The sequence below is a fragment of the Cinclus cinclus genome, chromosome 1 (assembly GCF_963662255.1).
Source record: "Cinclus cinclus chromosome 1, bCinCin1.1, whole genome shotgun sequence".
Lineage (NCBI taxonomy): Eukaryota > Metazoa > Chordata > Aves > Passeriformes > Cinclidae > Cinclus > Cinclus cinclus.
The window spans coordinates 50,454,982-50,467,419 of record NC_085046.1 but is presented as its reverse complement, the minus strand read 5'-3'; the positions used below and the strand labels follow the sequence as shown (position 1 = coordinate 50,467,419).

The following is a 12,438-nucleotide window of genomic DNA, read 5'->3' as shown; positions in this document are numbered from 1 at the left end:
GAATATCACAAATATGAGAGGCTGCACTTAATGGGACAAAAGATCCCATCTGCTATTTGGTTTCCAATACCCAGGTGCCTGGGAAAACATGTAAGAACAGAACAAGTGCACAGCAGACTTTTGTTTCAGTGCTCTTCAGGTCTTGAGGAATTTGAAGACTGGGGATTGCATATGTTTTGCATTTGTATTTAATGACATTAGGTGGCCTTCATTCCGTTGATCTAACTATTAGAATCTTAGGACAACTTGTTTTTGATGGACACATACTTGTTATTTCCCTCTGAAAAAGCAAGTCAAGAGTAGCAAATGTCATCATATCTATGACAAAGTCATCAGTTCTGTTGATCTAAACAGAATAGGGTAGAGTGGAAGCGTCCTTTTTCTTCAAAAAGTTAACATTTAAATGGACCTAAGCTGCCTTTGCCATTAATATATCACTGAGATAAATGGTATGGAGGAAAGTTTATTCCTTTGCTGCTGCGATGCTGGCAGGAGAGTGTGCCCTGTAATTGATTAACAGGGCACAGTGCATTGACTTATATGGGGAAGGCTATTATATCTCAGTAACAGGAAGGTATATGTGATTCTGGTTACAGTAAGTAAAAAATGGGATTCTGCAGGAAGTAACTAAAACTGCTGGAATGTTGTAATAAATCTGCTGAGACTCCATTTTCTTCATGCAGAAAAGCCGTTTCTTCATTCACACAACTCATTTTATGCAGTTTTTACAGACCTTGTGAGCAACTTTAATTGGTTAATAGCTTTCTTACCAATTACTCTATTGGTTTGTAAAAGGTATTTTACTTGTCCATCAAATCTCTCTATTCTTGAATTGTTTACATATTTCTTCACTGATACTCATGGGAAAAAAAAAACATTGTAACATTGTTTACCCAGGTGCAGTTGTTTTTCACCCAGGAATAGTTTGTTGTGTTAACAAACTCTTAATCCAAAGACTGTTTCCACATGGGGACTTGCAAACCACTTAGTTTATAAGAAGTGACAAGCCAGCTATTAATTTAGTAGAGCAAGGCCTAATTTTATGAGGCCTTTCTTTTATAATTCTGCTACCTGTCTACAATGTTGAAAGAACTAAAGGTTCTCAGTGATTTTTTTGTTGTTGTTGTTTTAAATCTGTGGTATAACAGTATTTCATATTCTAATGGAAGTTTAAATAGTGCAACATATTTAGTGAAACTTTCATACAAGGCTAGAAATATTAGCTTATATAAGCAGTCTTTTAACTTTTGCTCTGTTGGACCTCAAGTCACAAGTTAATAATACAATGCAGTAACTTTTTTAAGTCTATTAATCTGAAATATAGTCCCTCCCTATAATTCATACACATTTATGGTGAATTTTCCATTTTCCTAAATGAGCAGGCAGATTGGGAGGTTTGTTTTTTTTTTTAAATAATGATATTTTTTTCGTTATTAGTTGGTATGTCAAAATAGACATATGACAGGGTTACAGTCCTAAATAACAATGAAGGCAAATGGTATAAACTTGACTTTTTTTCCTAGCCCCCACTGCAGTATTGATGATTGCAACCAAATTAAAAAATCAGGGGACTCAAATTAAATACTTCAGAAGCACATGTACATCACATGAAGCATAATCACGACTGTCTGTAAAAATTGTGACCACAGTGGTAAATTGAAGGATGCCCCCTGTGGGATTATATTTTTTTATTTTTTTACAAAGTCAAGCTTCTCTGTCTTGTTTTTTTGAATTCAAGAGTATAGGTTAGTGAAACAGACATAAGGCACATCATTAATCATTTAGAAACTAGTATTCATTCCAAATAAATTTTCCATATTTCCTTCTGTGCATCTTCAGTAGTAGCACAAATATAAAAGTTGTCAAATTAAAAGGAGGGGATTTTCTCAATACCTATGGGAACCAGTGAAAGATCTGAAGTTCTGATGAGCTTCTACTGTTGGGAGAGGCTTTTTTCATGTCATATTTTTTCTGAGCCCAGTCAAAAATATACATTTATTTCTGTTTCAGACATGACAAGTTTGCTCACATTTTTTAAATAACTTTTTAAAAGTTTATTTATGTTTTAAGATAGATCTTTTATTTCACAATATATTTTAGACTACACTAAGCAGTAGCCTCCCATTATATTGGTAATAAATCAAACTGGGTAAGTTGAACATATTTTTTGTAACTAAGTTTTTATAATCCTAGTGTTTTTCCAGGAAGATGCAGTTTTTCCCGCCTACCCTAATTTGAAGCTATGGGTAGCAGAAAATGGTATAAACTTAACAATTTACTTCACAAAATATATTTAAAAACCCTCAGGAAACAGAATAAAGGTACATGTTCAATCTTAACTTTCATTACTGATGAGAACACATTTGTTTTTTGTTTTTTTTCCTTAAGGGCAAATATTGTGTAATATAAGCATACAAAAATTATTTGAAGAGATTTTATGTATTTTTTAAAAAATCTGATTGTGTGTTGTTCTGCTTTTAAATGTTTCATTCCATTTTTACCTAGACAACAGTATTAATGGCAAATGCCTTCAACTCTCTAGCTAGGCAACACTGAAAAAGAAGTGGCAGCACAAGGAATTTGCAAGTTGAAGAGTTATTATGGTCTACAGAAAATAAACCAATAGATAAAGAAATGCTTCAGAAAAACTTTGTGAAGTAGTTCTCAATTTATACAAATTTGGCACTTAGGACAAAAACTGGCAATTATGGCAGTCTGCTGCTCACTTCTATTCTTATCTCTAACCTTGTAACTCTTTGACTGAAATAAAAAGCAACCTGGTATGCAGGATCTGAAAGCACAGGCCTTTCCTCTGTGCCATATCCCTGCTCCCAGGCAGAGGTATGAGCAGCCCTGGTGTGCTGCTGAAGAGGTGTGGTGTGAGGAGCACCTGGCTGCAGGCTTCTGACCAAATGTGCTGTTCTGCTGCAGCCAAAGCAGAGGGAGGAAATTGATCTTTCTGGTTTGTGGTATAAACAATAATGTTTCAAGCTATTTATCTTCCCTTGCCAAAATTCCATCATTAAATACTGAGGTAGTGAACTTAAAAGTCATTGAAACTATCCTTTTGTTTACTCCAAAGCTGCTGTCCTTTACTCTTGCTTGTGCAGACCTTTTTTTTCTCTTAATGTTTGTTAACTCAGAGATTTGTAAAGGACGCTTATTTTCTTTGTTAAATGTCAAAATGCTGATTCCTGAATGAATGTTCTTTTGTATTTCTGTACTTCAGTTTCTATTCCCATTAAAGTAATTTTATTTTTCACTACAGGAGACTGTATATTTTAGAACTGCATTATATATTACTTGATTCACTCAGAATCCTTTTCTTTTTTCTCTCTTAGTGTTCTTCAGAAGGTAGGATTAATTTGGTCTCCATGTGTGATCCAGTCTGACCAAACCACTGCTTTTTAATTGTACCAAAAACTTGGTCTTGTGGCTGAGCATTAAATACACTGCTTATGCATATTTAGACCTCTTGTGGACCAGCTATGGTGACCTAATGCTTTCTAGATACATAAATTGAGGGTATTTCCACTTACAACAGAGACTGTGCTGCAGTGCATGTGTTTGTAAAAGATGGGTTAGGCTTACTGGTGTAGGCTAAGGCTTTTTTTAGATTTACCTGTGATGTAAATGAGTAATTTAAGCTGCATGTTTCTTCTATCTAGTGTAGTACCTACAAAAACCCAACAAAAGGCAGTACATTAATTATTTCAGAAATACTAAGCCAGTTCTCTTCATTCTAATTTACATCATACAAAAGAAGATTTGTTTTATAGTTTTTAGTTTTTTCTTCATTAGAAAGGCTAAGATGCTGATTTTGTGTTTTTTCCATTTTAGATGCTAATACCAAGTTAGTCTTCTTTATTACAGGATAAAATAGAAATGAACTACTCTAATTATAGAGATTAGTTAGTATTTTTTTTTCAGTAGAACTGTTGTATCTGATAATTCCTAGGCATTCATAAATGCTCCCTAATTAATTTTCATTCTTTTTTAAAATATCAGATTTATCAACACTTCTGTTACAGAAAATGTGTATCTTATCTACTTCTTAGAAAGCTGTCATGATAATACTTTCCTTTAGCACTAGTGTTTCGTGTCACCAAAAACATCCCACAAATATCAGGGTAGGCTTTTTTGTTCAACTGATGTATCCCTAAAGGGGATATGGCTCATGGTTAGATATTACCATTACCTTATTTTGTCAGTGGTTGAAGTCTTTATTTTCTAATGTCAGTGTGTGTGTCGGTGGGTTTTTGTGGGTTTTTATGTGGTTTTTGAGGTGAGTTTTTATTTGCTTTGTTCATTTGTGTTTGTAGGAGTTTTTTGTTGAAAAGCTGTGGTGTGCTACATGCATTCCACATGTACAAAAATAACAAGGATGTGTTATCACCCAGAGGAGGGAAAAGAGGGCACATTGTCACTTAATATGTATGAATAACTAAGAGTATAATGAGAATCTGTTTTCTTGTGTTTCAGAAAAGTGTGACGAACCTCTGATCTCAGCATTGCCCCATTCCTCCTTCAGCAGTTCATCATCCATGACAAGCAGCTATGTGCCAGGGTATGCCAAGTTAAACAAGCGAGGAGGTAAGGGGCATTCTCAACCTTAATGTTTGGATATTTCAAAAAGTGATGAATTATATTTTTAATGTAAAAATGTGCTTTTTGTGGAATACTATTGCTTACGCTTGTTTGAACAGACTTTTTATGAACTGAATTAATTTCTCTTTTATTGTATGGGACAGTAATTTCAGGGAGAAGATTACTGGTATTGTGTATCAGCATGGGCCACATGCCTGATGTCAATACAGCTGCATAATTGACTTCACATAAAAGGGTATACCTGTCTTTGTTGGGTAAATCAGCATTTACAAGGTCATGGTTGGAGCAAAAATAAACAGCTTGGATGTGATTTGTCGATGTAATTTGTTTCTACCTCAGCAATGACTGCTGTCATTCAGGTTCTTTTCTATGACCACAGGGACTTTGGCTTTTACGTATATATCTGTAATGTAATGAGTATCTGTAATAATTCTTTGTTCAGATGTAACAAAGCTGCCTCAGAGTTAGTGGTTGGAAGAACAGGTTTACAAATTTGATGGCCTACCTGGTTTAATGATACTGAGGCACCACCCCCTGTCCACAAACAGGGTGAGTAGTGCTGGTAGCCCTGCCAGCTCTGCAAGCTGTCTGGAGGTCATCATGTAGGAAAGGATGAGCTGGGTCTAATGTGAAGCCAGGAAGCATAATCTGCAAGTGGGGAAGAATATGGCGTGAGTCAAGGCATGGTTATTCCTATGATGTGACTCAGGTAGTACCTGGAGGCTGAAATGGGACCCCCAGGCTCACTGGCTGAGTGAGTGGGTTCTCCACTGGGTCATGCAATTATGGCCTGTAGATACTCTCAGAGCCCTGACATTGATTGTGGTTTACTGGTTCTGCAAACTTTTCTGTATATTTGTGTTTTACAGGTGTAGAATTCTTGTTCTTTGATCTCATTATTTCCATGCTTTTTCTTTTTTGCATTCTCTAAAATCAGCTTTAGTCGGGCCCCAGAGTTACTTTCTTTTAATGACTATTAGTTGACATAGTGAGTTAATTCTGCTTCCTCTGGTGTCAACATGCGCCTAAACATTTAATACCTCTGCTATAGTCTGCAATCATCCTATGATTGTTATCCTTTACCCTACATTTTTATACAAAGACAGTTTATTCTCTGCAGAATAGGTATGATAGGTGTTGTGGTTTGGGGGTTGTTGAGATGTGGTAGCAGGTAAAGAAGGAAGGGTTTTTGCATGGGTTCCACAGAGATGTTTATTTCAGCCACATGCCTGGACAGTCCAGGGTCAGAGGGCAAGTCAAAGGCCTTGTGGAAAGGGTCCAGGTTAAGTACATGGAATGAGCAGGGTGGGGGAAGAGGTATCAGGGACCAGTTACCAAGGGACATAGGGGCAGTACAGGCATGGGGTTAAGGCATGAGAACCAACAGGGGAACAGGGTGGGAGTGACCAAAAGACTGAGGGACAGGGAGAGGGCACAGGCTGACCCAGGAGCAGGGCAGGAGTGCATTCACATTTGCTGTGAGAGAAGCCTCTTGTGTCTCCCTAACTGGGAATGCCTTTTAGGGTTTCCACAGGTAAGTACAGAAATATATCAGAATTGTTATACTGGTAGATGCTAGCCCATGCAATCACATAGCTAAATTAAATGTAAAACAGATTAGGTTATGTTACTGGTTGTTAAAGAATTGCTATTGCAACTAAGCAAGCTAGAAGCCAAAAACTAGCTTAGAGAAAATAAAACTGATGAGCTCTAGTGCTACAGGCCTGCAGATCTGATGCAAAACATGTGGCCAGACAGGAGCATTGGCAATTTCTTTGGTTTTGGGGTTGCGGACTAGCAGATAATATTGTTTGTTTCTTCTGAATGAGAATAGATGCTGTTTCATGCTGGTTCCAGGCTTTTATTTCACTGTTCCATGTATTTTGTTGCATGCCTTTTGCAGTGCTCAGACTTTATTGCAGTGTGTTCGAGTGTGTGCTTTGGTACGCTGTCAGGTCCTTTCAGTTGTGTCTTGAAATATTCATTAGATAAAAGGAGTGGTGCTTCAATCCTAAAACACTGCTCATTGTTTAAGTTGAATTCTCTTGTATGACTATGGTTATGTCCATTTATGTTCTATTCCCTGTTCTAAGTTTAAAAAAAGGTCACTAGAACCACTTTAATAAAATATAACTTAGCATCAGCTTGTTTGTTTTCAGATGAGTGTTTCTCCTTTTAGTTTACAAGACTACTTATTCTGTTCTAAGTGAAAGGCAATTTGACATTTGGAATTTATTTTTTTTCTTTCAGTTATATTCACCTTTCTCTTTCTTATCCTTATAACCACTACAGTGCAGTTTCTTTTAATGATATTTCTTTATCAATATGGATCAGTGTTGTCATTAATCAAACACTGGCTTTATTTCCTCACTGGGAATTTAGTTGCGCCTCTTCGTTAAATAGCAGTATTATCTCTTTGTTTAAATAGCAACTTTGCTATATTGTTGTTATCCATCTCTTAGTACCTATGAAGCATAGCACAAATACTTTTCAAAACTGAGGATCTGTGTATATGAATGCATATAATTTTCCTAATCCTAGTGGCAGTAAAAGTACTGCAGAATTCAGGAATGTGTTTAACACAGGAACTTGTCTGTGTTTATGCTTCTGCAAATGATAGAAAATACCGCAGTTTTAATACTGAGCTATTTTACAACTTCATGGAATTACAGATATTGCTAATCAAACCACTGAAGTGAGTCAATTTTTTTTTCTCTCTAAGGAGTCATTATCAGCTAATAGATTTCCAAATCAAATGTGCTATTTAAACCACACTGTACTCAAGTCATTAAATGGAAGGAACTCCCGCTTCTCTAGCCCAGACCCTTTAAATTAAAGAAATGCACATTTGAAAATTCTACTCTACAACCCAATTATTCTTCTTTCCAGTTTTCATGGCACTTCACTCTAGACTGGCAAAACACTTTTTTTTAATAGATAGTATATTTTTATTCCATTGATTAAGACACTGATTCACTGAACAGCCAGATCATGTTATTAAGAAGGTTGAAGTTGTCACAGTAGTTGTTGTGGTTCAGTTTTCTGCTATAAATGTTGCAATTGGAAGGATGCAAACCAAAAAGAATTTAATATTTTCAGCAGTTTTTAAGAGGCTTCTGAAAGGGAAACATCTATTAATTTACTCTAATGTTTGATAACACTTCATTTACAAATCCTATAACTAATGATTTAGGCAAATAGAATTAAATCTTTGGAATGGCATTGATCTGGAAACCAACAGGGTGTATACGCAGGAGTGGGTTTCTGTGTCAGTTTATGAAAACATTTTGCATTTTCCACATCTGTCTACTTAGACCTCTGTAAGCCTTCAATGACTTATGGGTTAGTATGCATACTTACTTCACAGGAAATGCAGATTCAATGGACAGAAATTTGATTAGAAATGTTAACCTCCCCAAATCAATTTACTTGGTGATTCTCCTGCATTGTCCCTTTTTCCTGTTTTCAACCTTATTTCTTGTTAAACAATAAGTATGCTGCGGGGATTTTCAAGGGCAGGGGAGGAGGGTGAAAATTTTCAACTTTTTTGGGGGGTGAAAATTTTAATTATAGGACAGGTCTGTCAGCATCTTGCAAATTCATACCAATACATATTAAAGTTTCCATGTTTCCACAACTTCCATGTCAGTGAGTAAGAATCTTTGATTTATATTATCATTGCAACTGTGAATCTCTATTCCCCTTATCACAAAGAGCCAAAAACTTGGACTTACAATGCAAGTCTACATTTTATACCAGCTCTCTCATTCATGGACCCCCAAAGTCTCATGGGGCCTCTACTTCTTCGGCCTTCTTGGGCACTTTTAATCGTAGCAGCTGATAAAAACAACCAAAAAACTTTCATTTTATTATCGTGGAAAGAAGTAGGGAACAAGAAGGCTCCAGAAAATTTAGACAAATCTGTTGTATTTCTTTGTGAGCTACTATACTAGTACTAGATATACTACTAATCACCAGGTTTAACTAGAATTAATGCTGGACAAAGGAAGTGCTGCTATCCCCATCAGGCCTGTAAAGGAAAGGGGATGAAGATCCTTTGAAATTCAGCTGTGACAAAACTTCCGTGGAGAGAGAAGGGTGTATTGAATTTGGCAGTGAATGTGGGTTGGCAAAGGTAGTGTGGTGTCTCCTGAATTATGTTAAAGGCTTATAAGCAAATACTTCTACTGAAAAATTTAAACAGTACTGAATTAGCAACTGTTCAGACAAAGCTGGATGTAGTCAGTTTCTATCCTTTTGGTAGTAAGGGAATATTTCATTTTAAACAACTAAGTCTTAATACTCTACTGTATGGTAGTGTTTAGCATATTTTTAATTTTAATTTTAAAGTTATTTGTGTGCTGTTTAGTGCTAGAATAACAAAGGTACAGATTATTTTTGAAATGTCTAAGTTATGTGAGGGAAAAAAAAGCACCACACAACAGGAGAAATGTTCATTGTAACTTTTTGTTGTGTCCCCTGCCCAGGCAGGGGAAAGTTCCAAGGTTTGTGAGCTCTGGCCTTTCAGGCACTCAGCTTCTCACAGAAACCTGTCGTTTCCAGCCGGCATAAAAAGACCAGGAGAGCAGCTCAGACTTTTTTCACAGGCTTTATTATCATCCGTGGAGGGGTCAGGCCACAAATCCAAAGATGGGGGATCACACATGTACTTTTATAGGGGTTGGGGGGATCACAAGTAAACCAATGGAAAACAGGGTTAACACATTTTGGCCAACTATCTTTCTTTGTTTGGGACAAACAAATTATAAAGAACCAAACCTAACCAATAGTATTCTAAAAAGATAAGAAGAGCTTGCATTTTTCTAACATGAGTAATTCTAAACAAGTAGTTTTTCTTATCTCAAAGTAGGTTCCTGGGGGCTGTCACAGGACTAATTGCAGAGGGATTAATCTCCTCTACAGTTCATGGCTTTTTTTTTTTGTGTGTGTGTCTGTCACTATCACTTTTATCTATATATATGCAAACATTGTGAAGTCTTTCAATGCTATAAAATCCTAAAACTTTTTGCTTTGGATGGTCTTCTTAAGAAAAATAATTTTGAGTTTTCTGTCAATTATTAGCTCAGATTCTCCTCCTGTGTAAACTATAAAATTGAGTGTGTATTAAATTATATAATTCAATTAATATATATATTGGAGAATATAAGGATGCATTATCTTTGAAAAGAAATAATTTTGCTTTCTAAAATGACTGATACTGGAGTCAGCACAATTGGCATATAAATACGAGCTGTTAAGTCATCGACAGATCAAGTTTTAACTGGAATCTTGTTAGTAGACTAAGATTACAGTTTCTTCCATTTTTGTAATACATCTTTTCCCTCAAAAGTCTGTATTGCTGCCACCTTAGTAACTAAAGTGGCATCAGAGAAAAGGAGAGCTTTCAATAAGTTCATTCTACAGCATTTTAGAATCTATCCTCAGTAACTTTTTCATATGTGATGTCAAGGTGATAAGGTCTAACATCTTATGACCACCATCAATAGGATCAATGGACTGCATCACATCATGAGAAGGATTCTTATCATGTGTTTGATATAATGTATTATCAATCCTCCTTTTCATGGTCCCCAAGCTATTAGACCCTATACTTCTCACTAGTACGAGAATTAATGCTGCCTATCATCCATCTCATACCATTTTAATTTAGGGAAGAAATTCTACATTATTTCAATATTGTGTAATGCTATATAATATAATTGGAAGCTGCTTGAAACTAAGTAGAGTCTCAACTTCAGAAGTAACCAGCAGACAGTGAAAATATGAAGGTCATAATGAATTTTTGGATATGTGGAAATTATCTTTTGCACAATGGAATAAAAAGAGGAAATTTGGCACCAGGGTTCTCTTTTAAGTCCAGTATTAGCAGAGAATCTGATGCTACCAATGAAATTGATAACATAATATGAAAGGAAGTTTTCTGTAGAGTTTGTGTAGAGAAGCTGATGTTCAAAAAACAGTCCTTCTAGCACCACTGTGTAACTTGTATCTAAGCTTTCAGGTTACCTTTTAATCAATGGGCTGACCTTGGCCTGTTATCAGTGTTATTAATGTGAATATAAAACAAGCATCAGAAATTTTAAGTGTTAGCATAGGTATAATTGTGACGGGTTTTTCTTCTCAGTGGGGTTTTAAATTCTGCCTTCTGTGTGAAAGATGTATGAATTTCTATATAATGGGATAGGATTCTTTAATTCCCCAGATATCTCCAGTAAGTCAATCAGATCTATGGCAATAATTCTACTAAAAAAAAAAGTGAAGGTGCTTGTTAGATCCTTACCTTTGAAGGATTCCAGGGACACCTAGCCTAGGCTCTTTTTGCCTTCACTTTTAAAATCTCCAGTATTATAATGAATATCACTACTTGTCCAATTGTCTATTACTACCATATAATAGAATATAAGAAGGATTTTATGTAGTTTTCCTTTCAGTAAAGTGAATGTGGAAGGGGTAGTTACCATCAGTCTGGATTGCATGAGCAGTCTGGGCTTGTACCTTCACAGGACTTGCCAGGAATTTGTTGGGGTATGCATCTTAAAGTAAGGAGGGGCTCCCTATGGACTAACATTTGTCCAAATGAACAGTATGGAGTAAGCACTCACACTGTAGTTCATCACTTTAAATACTGCAATCTCATTGTGTTGACAAGGACATCTTTGAGCTGACTAAGAATACCTGTATACAACACAACTCATTGTATTTTGATTAAAACCCTCCTAGGGAAAAAATTATGGCGTTCACTATCCAGGTTACAGTATTTATTGTCTTTTGTAAATAGACAAGATACTGAAAGTAATGTACAGAGTAGCATAAGAGGACTGTTAAAATCATGAGAGAGAAGTATAATCCACTTAGCTTTTGTATGTCTATAAGAGAGCTCTTGCTGAGCTAAATCATGAAAATATGGTTGCCTTTTAAAAAGGTAAATAAACTGCAGTTCTCTTTCTGTAAATATATGCTTTAGATAAACACAAGTTTTACAGTCCACTGAAGTATGTTTGCTGAAACCATCTTATGAACAGTGTAGATCAAACTAGGTTTTCAGAAGTCAGGACAAATTGATAGCTCTTATTTGTTGAATAATTACTTATCCACTTAAATCCATTTAAAAATGTGGAAAGTTACTTATGGTTGAATAAGGTAAGCATTTATTGGTTCACTTATTAATAGACCTCAAAAAACATGTTTGTGTGTGACATAGCATTGTCTGTGTTGCACGCAGTATAAACAGTATTTCTGGAATGCTTTAGAGAGAATACAAGCAACTGATGTTTTGTACTGGGGAGTTCTCTGTGTTCTTTGAGAATTTTTGGATTTGTTTTTGTGTTTTTAATTTATTTTTTATTCATTTCAAGACATGGCTGCTGTAGGAGCTCTGGGTAAATGAAAACCTTTTCATTTTATTAATAACATGTCCTTTTGGTATTACTCATAATAAATTTTTGTGTAGCGCTAACTTCAGTCTCTGGGTTTGTTTCTGTTTTAAAATCCATAAAAAACTTGCTCTGAGCTCATTTTTTGCATCAAAAAGGGGTAAAATTTTCAGTCTTTATCTGCTTCACATCATACCATATAATCAGTTTTGTTAATTCTTCACCTTCAAAATAAATAATTATGCACTTCACTTTAATTTTTAATGTAAGCCACAATCCACCTCAGCTCCATAAACACTTATATCCCCCTTTAGAAGGCAACTGTGATTGCCATTTGGTTGACCTCAGTTGTTTTCTGTGCTTTAATGACCTGGCCTAATGAAATATTTTTTCATAAATACCTATTAGTTGTAGAAGGAGTTCTTAAAAAGTCAAA

The 12,438-nt window shown here is 35.6% G+C and overlaps 1 protein-coding gene across 1 annotated transcript in view; it reads left to right on the top strand.

The window, feature by feature from the left end:
- Nucleotides 1-12,438, top strand: part of CNTNAP2 (contactin associated protein 2) — a 1,050,597-nt gene that overhangs the window by 311,365 nt on the left and 726,794 nt on the right. The window contains exon 2 of the mRNA XM_062510213.1: nucleotides 4,483-4,593. Coding sequence (XP_062366197.1) covers nucleotides 4,483-4,593 — 111 coding nt within the window. The remainder of the gene's footprint in view (nucleotides 1-4,482; nucleotides 4,594-12,438) is intronic.